This window comes from Odontesthes bonariensis, chromosome 16 (genome assembly GCF_027942865.1).
Source record: "Odontesthes bonariensis isolate fOdoBon6 chromosome 16, fOdoBon6.hap1, whole genome shotgun sequence".
Lineage (NCBI taxonomy): Eukaryota > Metazoa > Chordata > Actinopteri > Atheriniformes > Atherinopsidae > Odontesthes > Odontesthes bonariensis.
This window is the reverse complement of record NC_134521.1, coordinates 548,783-564,930: the sequence shown is the minus strand read 5'-3', so window position 1 is coordinate 564,930 and position 16,148 is coordinate 548,783. Positions and strand designations below refer to the sequence as shown.

At 47.0% G+C, this 16,148-nt stretch overlaps 1 protein-coding gene across 1 annotated transcript; it reads right to left on the bottom strand.

Moving 5' to 3' along the window:
• Positions 1-853: 853 nt before the first annotated feature.
• sra1 (steroid receptor RNA activator 1) lies at positions 854-16,091 on the bottom strand. Its single transcript, XM_075487238.1, has 6 exons — positions 15,839-16,091; positions 5,982-6,095; positions 5,822-5,908; positions 5,604-5,737; positions 4,170-4,278; positions 854-1,759 (listed from the first exon to the last, which is right to left on the bottom strand). The coding sequence occupies exons 1-6, from the start codon at positions 15,861-15,863 to the stop codon at positions 1,419-1,421; spliced, it is 810 nt and encodes a 269-aa protein (XP_075343353.1). The 5' UTR covers positions 15,864-16,091; the 3' UTR covers positions 854-1,418.
• Between the last annotated feature and the right edge of the window lie 57 nt (positions 16,092-16,148).

The following is a 16,148-nucleotide window of genomic DNA, read 5'->3' as shown; positions in this document are numbered from 1 at the left end:
TTTAGCCGTTATGCTGCACACAACTGGAACAAACTACCAGCAGCTTTTAGCCGTTATGCTGCACACAACTGGAACAAACTACCAGCAGAACTGAAATCAGGCCCAACTGGAAGCACTTTTAAATCCAGGTTAAAAACATTTCTCTTTCCGTGTGCTTATGGTTGAGTTTATATTTTTCTTTTTCCCCTCTTCTTTGATTGCTTTTAACTGCGTTTTTAATTTTTATTCTCTTTAAATTGCTTGTTTTTATGCTGCTTCATGCTGTTCTTTTAAATGTCTTTATGTAAAGCACACTGAGTTTCCTGTGGTATGAAATGCCATAAATATAAATAAAGACGCCTTGTTGTTTAAACTTTGAATATGAGGTGGATTTAAACTTCTAACTGGATCTGTTAAATACTCACCTTCTTTATCTGATCCAGCATACTGAAGTCAACGAGCACATCTTTATGTTTGACCTGTTTGACTCTCAGCTGCAGTCCAGAAGAAGAGAGTTTTACACAACATGTCGGCTTTAAAATCAGGCGTACACTTTGAAGTGTGAAGCTGCTCACTATGGTGGCCCTGAAGTGCAAATCAAAAAACACAACTATAGCCGTTGTGATTTGCCCTTCAGGGCCACCGTAGCTCTCAGATCCTCAGACGTATGCTTGCTGTGTCTGTTTGAAGCGCCCTCTGCTGCCTCCTGCTGGTCACATGTGAACACTGCAGTCACAGTTCTGATGCGGTTCCACAGATTCTGGACTAAACCCTAAATGCAGTGTTGGAAAAATGTAAACACAGTTGTAGAAACTGGTTCAGGACCCAGAACCAGGTCTTTAATGATCCCTGATGAATCAGACAGCACAGCAGATAAAGGAGAGAACAGATTTATTTCCCATAATTTCATCACAGTTAGTTAGAACCGGCCCAGGATCCACATCTGGAGCCAGGTTTCAGCTTTCAGGTGTTCAGTTTAATGGGTCAGCCAGAGTCCAAGCTAATGTGTTCAGGTTTACTGTCCCAAAGTCCAGAGACCAGAGGTCAAAGTGTAGAATTTCTGGAGTTCTGAGTCTTGAATCTTTTGTTCAGAATCAAAGATTTAAGTCCAATGAGTCCCGGTTACTCGGTTCTAATCCAGTCAGAACTTTGAAGTCCAGAGAGTCTAAGTCTTCGACATCTGGAGTCTGAAGTTCTGCAGAATCTAGAGTAAAGGTTCAGAACCACGAGGGTCCAAAGTTAATCACAGAGTACATAAACCCAAAGAGTCAAGTGTAGAGTTCAGAGTTCAAACATAATTAGGTGAACAGAACAGAAGGGAATCAGTCGGACCTTTCCTGTTGAAGTGTCCTTGAGCAAACTGTTGGAACCCCCCATCTGTACACAAGTTAAACCCTTCGACACCGGTTTGTCAACAGAGGAAAGAACCTGATGGAAAGTCAGGGCTGGGAAGCTGGGTCGAGCACTGGTTCCATTGAGTCCTGGACTGGTTCTGCAGCATCCTGGACTGGTTCCATTGAGTCCTGGACTGGTTCTGTTGAGTCCTGGACTGGTTCTGCAGGGTCCTGGACTGGCTCTGCAGGGTCCTGGACTGGTTCTGCAGAATCTTGTACTGCCCCTTTAAGGTTCTGAAGAGGTTCTAGGAGCTCTGGACTCAGACTTCGAGTCTCAGCAATGAGCCGCTTCACACCGACCATCCACTGGCTGACCTCGGTCACATGGTCGACAATCAGAGAGCGATGGATCTCATCAGCTGAATCCCAGCGACCTGACAGCAACTCTAGGAGAGAGACAGGTGTTCAGACAGATGTTCAGACAGGTGTGGAGGGAGACAGGTGTGGAGGTAAACAGGTGTGGAGGTAGACAGGTGTGGAGGGAGACAGGTGTGGAGGTAAACAGGTGTGGAGGTAAACAGGTGTGGAGGTAAACAGGTGTGGAGGTAAACAGGTGTGGAGGGAGACAGGTGTGGAGGTAAACAGGTGTGGAGGGAAACAGGTGTGGAGGGAAACAGGTGTGGAGGGAAACAGGTGTGGAGGGAAACAGGTGTGGAGGTAGACAGGTGTGGAGGTAAACAGGTGGAGGTAAACAGGTGTGGAGGGAAACAGGTGTGGAGGTAAACAGGTGTGGAGGGAGACAAGTGGAGGTAAACAGGTGTGGAGGGAAACAGGTGTGGAGGTAAACAGGTGTGGAGGTAAACAGGTGTGGAGGGAGACAGGTGTGGAGGTAAACAGGTGTGGAGGGAGACAGGTGTGGAGGTAAACAGGTGTGGAGGGAAACAGGTGTGGAGGTAAACAGGTGTGGAGGTAAACAGGTGTGGAGGTAAACAGGTGTGGAGGGAGACAGGTGTGGAGGTAAACAGGTGTGGAGGTAAACAGGTGTGGAGGGAGACAGGTGTGGAGGTAAACAGGTGTGGAGGGAAACAGGTGTGGAGGTAAACAGGTGTGGAGGTAAACAGGTGTGGAGGTAAACAGGTGTGGAGGGAGACAGGTGTGGAGGTAAACAGGTGTGGAGGTAAACAGGTGTGGAGGTAGACAGGTGTGGAGGTAAACAGGTGTGGAGGTAGACAGGTGTGGAGGTAAACAGGTGGAGGTAAACAGGTGTGGAGGGAGACAGGTGTGGAGGTAAACAGGTGTGGAGGTAGACAGGTGTGGAGGTAGACAGGTGTGGAGGTAAACAGGTGTGGAGGTAGACAGGTGTGGAGGTAGACAGGTGTGGAGGTAGACAGGTGTGGAGGTAGACAGGTGTGGAGGTAAACAGGTGTGGAGGGAGACAGGTGTGGAGGTAAACAGGTGTGGAGGGAGACAGGTGTGGAGGTAGACAGGTGTGGAGGGAGACAGGTGTGGAGGTAAACAGGTGGAGGTAAACAGGTGTGGAGGGAGACAGGTTTGGAGGGAGACAGGTGTGGAGGTAAACATGTGGAGGTAGACAGGTGTGGAGGGAGACAGGTGTGGAGGGAGACAGGTGTGGAGGTAAACAGGTGTGGAGGTAAACAGGTGTGGAGGTAAACAGGTGTGGAGGTAAACAGGTGTGGAGGTAGACAGGTGTGGAGGGAGACAGGTGTGGAGGTAAACAGGTGTGGAGGTAAACAGGTGTGGAAGGAGACAGGTGTGGAGGGAGACAGGTGTGGAGGTAAACAGGTGTGGAGGTAAACAGGTGTGGAGGGAGACAGGTGTGGAGGGAGACAGGTGTGGAGGTAAACAGGTGTGGAGGGAGACAGGTGTGGAGGGAGACAGGTGTGGAGGTAAACAGGTGTGGAGGTAAACAGGTGTGGAAGGAGACAGGTGTGGAGGGAGACAGGTGTGGAGGTAAACAGGTGTGGAGGGAGACAGGTGTGGAGGGAGACAGGTGTGGAGGTAAACAGGTGTGGAGGTAAACAGGTGTGGAAGGAGACAGGTGTGGAGGGAGACAGGTGTGGAGGTAAACAGGTGTGGAGGTAAACAGGTGTGGAGGGAGACAGGTGTGGAGGGAGACAGGTGTGGAGGTAAACAGGTGTGGAGGTAAACAGGTGTGAAGGGAGACAGGTGTGGATGGAGACAGGTGTGGAGGTAAACAGGTGTGGAGGGAGACAGGTGTGGAGGGAGACGGGTGTGGAGGGAGACGGGTGTGGAGGTAAACAGGTGTGGAGGTAAACAGGTGTGGAGGGAGACAGGTGTGAAGGGAGACAGGTGTGGAGGTAAACAGGTGTGGAGGTAAACAGGTGTGAAGGGAGACAGGTGTGGAGGGAGACAGGTGTGGAGGTAAACAGGTGTGGAGGTAAACAGGTGTGGAGGTAAACAGGTGTGGAGGTAAACAGGTGTGGAGGGAGACAGGTGTGGAGGTAAACAGGTGTGGAGGGAGACAGGTGTGGAGGGAGACAGGTGTGGAGGTAAACAGGTGTGGAGGTAAACAGGTGTGGAGGGAGACAGGTGTGGAGGGAGACAGGTGTGGAGGGAGACAGGTGTGGAGGGAAACAGGTGTGGAGGTAAACAGGTGTGGTGGGAGACAGGTGTGGAGGGAGACAGGTGTGGAGGTAAACAGGTTTGGAGGGAGACAGGTGTGGAGGTAAACAGGTGTGGAGGTAAACAGGTGTGGAGGTAGACAGGTGTGGAGGGAAACAGGTGTGGAGGGAAACAGGTGTGGAGGGAAACAGGTGTGGAGGTAAACAGGTGTGGAGCTAAACAGGTGTGGAGGGAGACAGGTGTGGGGGTTACCTTGGGATAATGCGCCCATACGTCTCCTCACAGGTAAGCTGAGTCTACCTGCCCTCCAGCTGTCTTCCAGGAGGCGGAGTCTCTTGGCCACATCATTGCACACTTGATTCTGCAGACAGGTCAAAGGTCGTTAAGGTAACAAGTTTGTGTTTTCAGAACAGGAGCAGCCACCCAGTGGCCAGCCGCGGTACTGCAGGACAGAATTAGTTATAAATAATAATAATTCACTTCCTCAGTTTACTGGGACATTTTGGACAAAAAGACACTTTAATTCAGATAAAGTCAGGGATGATTGAGATAAATTTAGATACATTCAGATAAATTCAGATGAATTCAGATAAATTCAGGTAAATTCAGGTAAATTCAGATGAATTCAGGTAAATTCAGGTAAATTCAGATGAATTCAGGTAAATTCAGATGAATTCAAATCAATTCAGATAAATTCAGGTAAATTCAGGTAAATTCAGATAAATTCAGATGAATTCAGATGAATTCAGATGAATTCAGATGAATTCAGGTAAATTCAGGTAAATTCAGATGAATTCAGGTAAATTCAGGTAAATTCAGATGAATTCAAATTAATTCAGATAAATTCAGGTAAATTCAGATGAATTCAGGTAAATTCAGGTAAATTCAGGTAAATTCAGATGAATTTAGATGAATTCAGATGAATTCAGGTAAATTCAGGTAAATTCAGATGAATTCAGATAAATTCAGGTAAATTCAGGTAAATTCAGGTAAATTCAGATAAATTCAGATAAATTCAGGTAAATTCAGATAAATTCAGATGAATTCAGATGAATTCAGATGAATTCAGGTAAATTCAGATGAATTCAGGTAAATTCAGATGAATTCAGGTAAATTCAGATAAATTCAGGTAAATTCAGATAAATTCAGATAAATTCAGATAAATTCAGGTAAATTCAGATGAATTCGGATGAATTCAAATTAATTCAGATAAATTCAGGTAAATTCAGGTAAATTCAGATGAATTCAGATGAATTCATGTAAATTCAGATAAATTCAGGTAAATTCAGATAAATTCAAATTAATTCAGATAAATTCAGGTAAATTCAGATAAATTCAGGTAAATTCAGATAAATTCAGATGAATTCAGATGAATTCAGGTAAATTCAGGTAAATTCAGGTAAATTCAGATAAATTCAGGTAAATTTAGATAAATTTAGATAAATTCAGGTAAATTCAGATGAATTCAGGTAAATTCAGGTAAATTCAGATAAATTCAGGTAAATTCAGGTAAATTCAGATAAATTCAGATGAATTCAGATGAATTCAGATGAATTCAGATGAATTCAGATGAATTCAAATGAATTCAGATAAATTCAGGTAAATTCAGATAAATTCAGATAAATTCAGGTAAATTCAGATGAATTCAGATGAATTCAGATCTGATGGTTATGTGGGTAAACTCACCTTTGCAGACTTCCTGCATGCCTCCAGAGCTCGGTTCAGCACTGACATCAGAGCCTCCACATCTGGCTCTGATTGGCTGCCGTCTGCCTCCCTCACAGGAGGAGGCGGAGCCACTCCGTCAGGTGGAGGTCGAGCTTTAACAGTTAATAAGACACTGATTCAGGCTTGTTGTCATGACAACCGGCTCACGTTTCCGGTGAAACACTTCTGCTTTTTACCTGGGAGAAGAGGGGGCGGGGCTACGCCACATGGGGGAGGATGCAGAGGGTTGGAGGAGGAGGAGCCTGTGGGCGGGACGCCGGCACCTGGGAACCAATCAGAGACCTGATAAGACACCATGTGTTTGCCCCACTCAGCTGACTCTCAGATGTTTCGTACCTGAGTCCGCGGGGGGCGCTGCCCTCTTGTTGAGGAGGTTCTTCTGTGGTCCGCGGGCCATCTGAAGGCCGTAGGAGAACTGGGGGGGGTCGTTCCAGCCCCGCTCTTTGTTACCTTGGCAACACACAAGTTATTCAAAGAGAAATATTGATCAGCTTTTGATCAGCTCCCAGTACAACTGTTTAATCAGGTTAATACACGGTACAGGTGCATTACTGCGAGTTACGCTGTGTGCATCTCCAGACTGCGAGTAACCCGATCCGATTCTTAGTCAGATTAAGGTGTATACATGAACTTAATAACTAATATCTGATCTGATTTAATATCTGAAACAGGGTTGAGCTCCTACAAGTCTCTCAGTGGGGTCACATTTCACAGATTATTGGCTAAATTACAATCAGATTGAGTTATTAAGTGCATGTAGACACCTTAATCTGACTAAGAACTGGATCGGATCGGATTATTGGCTAAATTACAATCAGATTGAGTTATTAAGTGCATGTAGACACCTTAAAGACATGCTATGCAACTTTTTCATGGTCATAAAATTGCTTGGCAATCATCAGATTGCTTGGCTGACTCGTTCCGATGAAAACGGTGACATTTCCATCTCCATCTGGTGGCCCTAGCCCGAAACAGCGCTTGCAACTTTGCCTGTGGCGCCGCGTGCTTTGTTTAGCTCTGGAAGTCTCGCGACACACGAGAGCCGAGAACTACTGCTTCACGGCAGGTCGTAAAGGGCTCTGAGCCGAGCCAGGGAGCCTGAGAGACTCACCCCCTCTCCATTAGCTGTCGACGGCTAAATTGAATGCGGTTAGCTTCTAGAGTTGTAATATAGTTTGTAATAGATATCGTGATGGCAGAACCACCGCTACTTGCCCGTCTGACCGCTGAGTCACCCAGAGCCAGCGATTCAGCGGTCAGACGGGCAAGTAGCGGATCCATGCCAACTCGGAGCTTTTTAAGTTTCGATTCTGTCTCGTGAGTTGACGAGCGAGCGCCCAGTCGGCAGCTACAGGCAGCTACAGGCAGCTACAGGCAGCTACAGGCGGCAGCTACAGGCAGCTACAGGAGGCAGCTACAGTAGGCAGCTACAGTCGGCAGCTACAGGCAGCTACAGTAGGCAGCTACAGGCAGCTACAGTAGGCAGCTACAGTCGGCGGCTACAGTCGGCAGCTACAGTAGGCGGCTACAGTCGGCAGCTACAGTCGGCAGCTACAGTCGGCGGCTACAGTCGGCAGCTACAGTAGGCGGCTACAGTCGGCAGCTACAGTAGGCAGCTACAGTAGGCAGCTACAGTCGGCAGCTACAGTCGGCAGCTACAGTAGGCAGCTACAGTCGGCAGCTACAGTAGGCAGCTACTGTCGGCAGCTACAGTCGGCAGCTACAGTCGGCAGCTACAGTAGGCAGCTACAGTCGGCAGCTACAGTAGGCAGCTACAGTAGGCCGCTACAGTCGGCAGCTACAGTCGGCAGCTACAGTCGGCAGCTACAGTAGGCAGCTACAGTCGGCAGCTACAGTAGGCAGCTACAGTCGGCAGCTACAGTCGGCAGCTACAGTAGGCAGCTACAGTCGGCAGCTACAGTAGGCAGCTACAGTCGGCAGCTACAGTCGGCAGCTACAGTCGGCAGCTACAGTAGGCAGCTACAGTCGGCAGCTACAGTAGGCAGCTACAGTCGGCAGCTACAGTAGGCAGCTACAGTCGGCAGCTACAGTCGGCAGCTACAGTCGGCTACAGTCGGCAGCTACAGTCGGCAGCTACAGTCGGCAGCTACAGTAGGCAGCTACAGTCGGCAGCTACAGTCGGCAGCTACAGTCGGCAGCTACAGTAGGCAGCTACAGTCGGCAGCTACAGGCAGCTACAGTAGGCAGCTACAGTAGGCAGCTACAGTAGGCAGCTACAGTCGGCAGCTACAGTAGGCAGCTACAGGCAGCTACAGTAGGCAGCTACAGTAGGCAGCTACAGTCGGCAGCTACAGTAGGCAGCTACAGTAGGCAGCTACAGGCAGCTACAGTAGGCAGCTACAGTAGGCAGCTACAGTCGGCAGCTACAGTCGGCAGCTACAGTCGGCAGCTACAGTCGGCAGCTACAGTAGGCCGCTACAGTAGGCAGCTACAGTCGGCAGCTACAGTCGGCAGCTACAGGCGGCAGCTACAGTCGGCAGCTACAGTCGGCAGCTACAGTAGGCAGCTACAGTAGGCAGCTACAGGCGGCAGCTACAGTCGGCAGCTACAGTCGGCAGCTACAGTAGGCAGCTACAGTAGGCAGCTACAGTCGGCAGCTACAGTAGGCAGCTACAGTCGGCAGCTACAGTAGGCAGCTACAGTAGGCAGCTACAGTAGGCAGCTACAGTCGGCAGCTACAGTAGGCAGCTACAGTCGGCAGCTACAGGCAGCTACAGGCAGCTACAGGCGGCAGCTACAGGCAGCTACAGGAGGCAGCTACAGTAGGCAGCTACAGTCGGCAGCTACAGGCAGCTACAGTAGGCAGCTACAGGCAGCTACAGTAGGCAGCTACAGTCGGCGGCTACAGTCGGCAGCTACAGTAGGCGGCTACAGTCGGCAGCTACAGTCGGCAGCTACAGTCGGCGGCTACAGTCGGCAGCTACAGTAGGCGGCTACAGTCGGCAGCTACAGTAGGCAGCTACAGTAGGCAGCTACAGTCGGCAGCTACAGTCGGCAGCTACAGTAGGCAGCTACAGTCGGCAGCTACAGTAGGCAGCTACTGTCGGCAGCTACAGTCGGCAGCTACAGTCGGCAGCTACAGTAGGCAGCTACAGTCGGCAGCTACAGTAGGCAGCTACAGTAGGCCGCTACAGTCGGCAGCTACAGTCGGCAGCTACAGTCGGCAGCTACAGTAGGCAGCTACAGTCGGCAGCTACAGTAGGCAGCTACAGTCGGCAGCTACAGTCGGCAGCTACAGTAGGCAGCTACAGTCGGCAGCTACAGTAGGCAGCTACAGTCGGCAGCTACAGTCGGCAGCTACAGTCGGCAGCTACAGTAGGCAGCTACAGTCGGCAGCTACAGTAGGCAGCTACAGTCGGCAGCTACAGTAGGCAGCTACAGTCGGCAGCTACAGTCGGCAGCTACAGTCGGCTACAGTCGGCAGCTACAGTCGGCAGCTACAGTCGGCAGCTACAGTAGGCAGCTACAGTCGGCAGCTACAGTCGGCAGCTACAGTCGGCAGCTACAGTAGGCAGCTACAGTCGGCAGCTACAGGCAGCTACAGTAGGCAGCTACAGTAGGCAGCTACAGTCGGCAGCTACAGTAGGCAGCTACAGGCAGCTACAGTAGGCAGCTACAGTAGGCAGCTACAGTCGGCAGCTACAGTAGGCAGCTACAGTAGGCAGCTACAGGCAGCTACAGTAGGCAGCTACAGTAGGCAGCTACAGTCGGCAGCTACAGTCGGCAGCTACAGTCGGCAGCTACAGTCGGCAGCTACAGTAGGCCGCTACAGTAGGCAGCTACAGTCGGCAGCTACAGTCGGCAGCTACAGGCGGCAGCTACAGTCGGCAGCTACAGTCGGCAGCTACAGTAGGCAGCTACAGTAGGCAGCTACAGGCGGCAGCTACAGTCGGCAGCTACAGTCGGCAGCTACAGTAGGCAGCTACAGTAGGCAGCTACAGTCGGCAGCTACAGTAGGCAGCTACAGTCGGCAGCTACAGTAGGCAGCTACAGTAGGCAGCTACAGTAGGCAGCTACAGTCGGCAGCTACAGTAGGCAGCTACAGTCGGCAGCTACAGTAGGCAGCTACAGTCGGCAGCTACAGTAGGCAGCTACAGTCGGCAGCTACAGTCGGCAGCTACAGTAGGCAGCTACAGTAGGCAGCTACAGTCGGCAGCTACAGTAGGCAGCTACAGTAGGCAGCTACAGTAGGCAGCTACAGGCAGCTACAGGCTCGGTTAGCGTGGCTTCATGCATCTTGTACAGTCGTTGAAAAATAATCATTTAGTGATATAGGGAGGGCAAGATCATTCCATGTTGTTTACTTGTAGGTCTAAACTCAGCATTGCCTCACCTAATGCTACCACATTTGTCGCTGTGTAAATGCACACACTAGCTGTTGTGTCTGGCTTTCAGATAAAATGGCATTGAATTATTACTTGACAAAAATAAATGAATGAACTTGTAGCCGTAGGCTGCTCTTTGATTTATCAAAATGAATTGATAAATGGGACAAAAAAAAAGGCGAGGCGCATAGCCACTAAACGGCAGAAAGGTTTTTTTTTTTTTTTTTTTTTTTTTAAATAAGTGACTCAAGTGATTCAAGTGGTCCCTATAACTCGAATCCCCTCCTCGAAATGATCCAATCAGCCCGGATTGCCCAAAAGATTCGAGTTAAGCATCTCTACTTCTCCAACTCTCTGCCAGTGTCTTGAAAAATAAACCGCAAATTGCCTCTGGTGGGTTTACGACAGTCTGGCTAGACTGTCGCCTATTTTCTACGGAGCTCCCCCTACAGCTTTGGGGTGTGTATTGCATGGTAAACAAACCCCGTATTACTGAGCCCTGCTTTAATCTAACTAAGAACTGGATCGGATCGGATTATTGGCTAAATTACAATCAGACTGAGTTATTAAGTGCATGTAGACACCTTAATCTGACTAAGAACTGGATCGGATGGGATTCAGACCCTGAGATAACTGGGTTGAAAGTCACTCTAAACCTGCGTTCTCCATCTTTCTCCAATGCCTGAGTTTGTTGTTGTTGTTGGTGGTGAAGAGGTCAACAGGAAGTGGCTCTATTAGCAACAGCTGGAATGGGTACAGCGCCACCTATCATACCGGGGTATGACACGCTTTGTGCCTCTGATCCCATTCATTCACCGCCAGATATCCAAGGAGAATTACCCTTAAATAAGGAGAATTACCCTCGCTCAGATAAGGAGCAGAACCCAAAGCCCGAAAATTGCGTCACATTCTTAAAAAAAGGGCAGAACATGTCGGGTTTAAAGGGACACTATGTAATAAATTAAGTAATTTATTAGCTCAAATCAACATATTCATTCATAAATTAGTCCTCATTGGTGTAAAATGATCTCTGTCAAAAATCTCACTTATCCTCCTGAGTGAAGAATAACTTGTCTGTATCTACAGAGCGGGCAAGCTCTATGGAGGCCGCCATGTCCTTCCGCTCTATGAAAAACGACCAAGTGCCGAGAGGCACATAAAGCACTTCCAATCGCGTTTCCCCAGCGCCAGGCCTGCAAGTGGAAATGACGTCATTTTGACGTCACGTCCGCCGAATGGCTTATTACTGGCGCTAATGCTAAATAGATTTTATCTGGTAAATGATCCCACTAATAATGCATTGATTGTTACCAAACTTCTGCTGTAGTACACATAGGCTCTTAACTCACAAAACGAGGCATTAGAAAGTTTGTAAGTTTACCGGGAGTTTATTTAAAAGAAAAATTCCCAGATAGCAACTACACACTGCTGCTAACGCTACTGCTGCTAACGCTACATGCGCACGCTGCGACCGGCAGAAAGTGACAGCTCAGTGCGTTTGTTTGTTTTACGGTTTTATTGTCTTCATTGTGAGTCTTATTTTCCAACGCTGAATTGGAAAACGCTGAAAGTGCATTGTGCAGACTATTGAAGCGACATGGATTTAATTCGCATCGTACTGTTACTTCTGATTGTACTACTCGTTTACCTGGATGCCAGCCCAGTCAGGTGGCGATACAGCAGAAATGAACTTTTGCAACTTAATACTGGGAGCACTACTGGCGTGTCTGACATCACGTTACAGATCCCAGACACCATCAAAAGACAATCAAATAAAAGTTACGGTGGAATAAAGGATAAAAAGAGAAAGAGGGGGAAACGCGGAGGAGTTCGACTTCGGATGAGGAAGACGCAACTTAATCGCCTCCCACTTCCCTCCATGATACTTGGAAATGTTCGATCACTGAGGAATAAAGTGGACGAGCTTCAGGGGACTGTACGTTTCCTTAAGGATTTTAAAGACTGCTGCCCGATGGCTTTCACGGAGACATGGCTCACTGGAAATGACCCGGACTCTGACCTGCCGATCAGCGGGTTTGGAACACCGCTTCGTCTGGATCGAAGCAGAGAGGTGACGGGGGAAACTCAGGGTGGAGGGGTGTGTTTGTACGTCAATCAAAGATTCTGTACTGCAGTGACTGTGGGAGAGCGTATCTGTACACCCGACGTAGAAGTCTTGGCTGTGTCTCTGCGCCCCTTTTACCTGCCGCGCGAGTTCCAACTTTTCATTGCAGCTGTGTATATCCACCCGAAAGCCCACGCCCCCTCTGCCTGTAAAACCATCCCCGACGTTGTGCACAAACTCCAGTGCATTTCTCCTGATGCACCCACATTTGTCCTTGGTGACTTCAATCACGTTTCACTTAAAAGGACACTACCAAACATGTATCAATACGTAACGTGCGCAACGAGACGAGATAAAACCCTCGACCTATGCTATGGATCAGTTAGGGATGCCTATAAATCACTCCCGTTACCCCCCATGGGCTGCGGAGATCACAACTGTGTGTACCTCCTACCCACGTATAAAAACATGGACTGAGGACTCTGTTTTATGTCTGCAGGGATGCTATGAATGCACAGATTGGAATGTGTTTATAGATGCATGCGGTGAAGACCTTGACGAGCTTACTGACGTGACATGTTCCTATGCGGCATTCTGCCGGGACATGATCATTCCAAGCAAAAAGGTCAAAATTTACCCGAACAATAGACCATGGGTGAATAAATCAGTTAAATCTAGTATTCAGGCCAAGAAAAATGCCTTCAAACAAGGATCTGCATCTAACATACAACCAGCCACGAAAAATATGAAAATTGAAATCCTAAGAGCAAAACAGAACTATAAGGAAAAATTAGAATATAACATGTCCACAAATAAAATGGGTTCAGCATGGTCATGCAGAAAAGCATTGCAGGCATTAATAACTCAAATAATGGTAGTACCATCTCTCTCGAGGACTTTGACTCTGACTACAACCTCGCAAATGCTCTCAACAGCTTCTACAACCGTTTTGACAGTTGATTTTAGCAGTGAAATACAGGACCTGAGACATCAATTTATGGATCAAGATCAGCACAACATAAGAGAAGAGGACATTGTGAGAGCATTCACACACACAAAAACAAACAAGAGTCAAGGTCCTGATGACATCTGTGGTCGCCTGCTCAAAACGTGCTCAAAAGAACTGGCACCAATATTCCACCCTGCAAACTCAGCATGTGCCCAAATGTTGGAAGGATGCCGTGGTGGTCCCAGTTCCTAAATCCAACGCCCCTAAAATACTAAATGACCTCAGACCCATAGCACTGACATCCATAGTGATGAAAACTTTTGAAAAATTAGTTGAAACTGTTGTAATGTTGAGGACTCAGCCTGACATGGATGTGCTGCAGTTTGCCTTTAGGCCACAAAGAGGAGTTGAAGATGCCACAGCCACCCTTTTAAATATGATTTTTAAACATTTGGAAGGGAAAGACACTCATGCTCGGCTCTTATTTATTGATTTTATGTCTGCTTTTAACTCTATTCAACCACATGTTCTGATGAAAAGGCTACAGGAGGAATTCAATCTGAGCAAGAACCTTTCTGGGTGGATTTTAGACTTTTTAATAAACAGAACACAGAGGGTACGAATCAATGGCACCGTCTGATCAGACCTGCAGTTCTACCGGATCGCCACAAGGATGTGTTCTGTCCCCGCTGCTGTTCATTTTATATACAGACATGTGCCGTAGCAACTGAGTTGGCAGAGCAATTATTAAATATGCTGATGACACAGTAATTTTAAGTTTGTTACACGGCAATGAGACAAGCCACGGCCCAATTGTTCAGGAATTCAAAGACTGGTGTGACAAATCATTCCTACAGATGAACATCATGAAAACCAAGGATATGATTATTGACTTCAGGAAGCACCCCCATATACCCCTAATGGCCAGAGTGTGGAGACTGTGGACAAATATAAGTACCTTGGCACCACTATTGACAACAAGCTCACTTTTGAGACAAATTGCGAAACTGTTTTTAAAAAGGCCGACCAACGTCTGCACTGTCTAAGAAAACTGTCCTATTTTCATCCTGACCGAACATTACTTACTCTCTTTTATCGGGCTTTTATTGAATCCATTTTATCCTTTTGCTTGGTGTGCTGGAACAACAATCTGTCCTTGAAAAACAGAAACTCCCTCAACCAAATAGTGAAGTGGTCCAGCAGGCTCATTGGAGAGCCACGGCTTAGCCCTGAAGCCCTCTGCAGCAGACAGTTGCGGAGGATAGCTGACTCCATCTTACATCTCCCACCCACTATATAAAGAGTTCCAGCTCCTGCCCTCTGGTCACAGATACAGCCAACCTGCCTGCAGAACAAAACGCTTCAGAGGAAGCTTTGTCCCATCTCAATAAGAGAAATTAATAATATAGCCTCCAAGCACAGACTGTGATTTTCTGTATTTGATCATAATTTTTATTGTTTTTATCATATTTTTATTGTCCTACACAGTTACCTTATTTTACTATGTACTTATCAATCCCATAATTACCTCTTATCATATATTTATATACCTTTATCACATATTTATCAATCTACTTTTATTTATTACCCCTGTCACTTCATGTGACACCATGTCTTTTTAATAGGATGCACTTGGCTTCTTTTGGTATTGTCTAAATGTTTATTGTGGGTTGCTTGTATGTTATGTGTGTCCTAAATGTTCTGAATGTTTTGTATGAGTGAAGCTCACTTGACTGCAAACCAAATCTACCTTTGGGTACCAATAAAAGTTATCTAATCTAATCTACCGCTGCGTCGACGTCACTTCCGGTAACTCCCAGAATATGACTAATAGCATTGCTTGCACACCAAAGGCTGTCAACCTATGTTCTCTGACATGTTATCTGTCATCTGTATTCATAGTGTTGTTGTATGTGTGTTATGTAATCCTTTGTACTGTGTGTCTTGATGTCTTTTTGTTTGTATGGACCTTGAGTCTGAAGCTATAGCTTCTTGAATCTTGACACATACCGCCTGCCGTAGTTCAAGAAGCTGCAGCGCACATTTGAAAACGCGAGGCGCTAGAGAGCAAATTCATTCGACTTTGCAAAATAAGATTGCACCGCTAGATGGGGGAAGAAATTAGAAAGTGTCCCTTTAAAGACAGATTATATGCATCATATTTATGTGCTCATAGAGTAAGTAAAATATCAACAAAACGGTCCATTAGTTGATCAGTTCTCTGTTTCAGAACCGGTCATCTGAGACATGTTAAAGATAAATGACCATCATTAGAGAAACAAAGCCAGGTCATCTGGTTTGGAGTGTTTCCTGGACCACAAATAAACCTGAAATCAGACTAATCAATAAGCAAAAAGTTATGTACTGATCGCAGGAAACGGTGTAAAGAAAAAGCTAAACAGCAGACAGATAAACAGATAAACAGCAGACTGATAAACAGATAAACAGAAAGAGTTAGGTTAGTCAGGTTATTAATGAGCAGATCGATCACGTGACACCGGTGTAAAAGTTGTTGACGTTTCCCCTGAAACAACAATTTAAACTCATATGTCGGCTAACAATTAATGTTGGGTACATTACTCATATGCCGAATTAAAACAAATCCCGTATTACTCACTTTAGGCACAGATATACATGAACAAAGTCTGTGATTACAGTCCGCAGGCTTAATGAACTTTAATTTAGCAGATTCTTTACGACCTTCTCCTCAGTTATCCGGGCACCACAGCCGCTCAGCAGCTAACGCTTTAATAACAGCTAATGAACATTATCAGAATACATTCTGTTCCGGCTGTTCCTCCCTGTAAGGAGTCGCTGAGCGAAGGAAACTCACCGGGTTTGACGTACATGTCCTCCATGTTGGACTCTGTCAGGATACAGCTGGAGGCAGAAGCTAACGGCTAGGCTAGGCTAGGCTAACCGGAGGAGCTAACACAACATCTTAGCTTCCAGATCAATCCGACTTAACTTGCCGTAAAATTACAATAAGAGACGAAATGAGTTCAGCCGTAAACATGAAATGTTTAGTTATAATGAGACGCAATAAAAGCTTAAAGTATAAAAAAACAGTCAACAACGACACATCCGGTTAGAATTTCAAAATAAAAGCAGCCGGTCCCAACAAATCGCTGAATATATACACT

What these genes read in the sequence shown, in the direction of transcription:
- sra1 (XM_075487238.1), bottom strand. Translation starts at nt 15,863, where the DNA reads ATGGAGGACATGTACGTCAAACCCG. An exon ending in GGACATGTACGTCAAACCCG is followed by an intron (nt 6,096 to 15,838) that starts GTGAGTTTCCTT and finishes TGTGTTGCCAAG; the next exon opens with GTAACAAAGAGCGGGGCTGG. An exon ending in CCCGCCCCCTCTTCTCCCAG is followed by an intron (nt 5,738 to 5,821) that starts GTAAAAAGCAGA and finishes TAACTGTTAAAG; the next exon opens with CTCGACCTCCACCTGACGGA.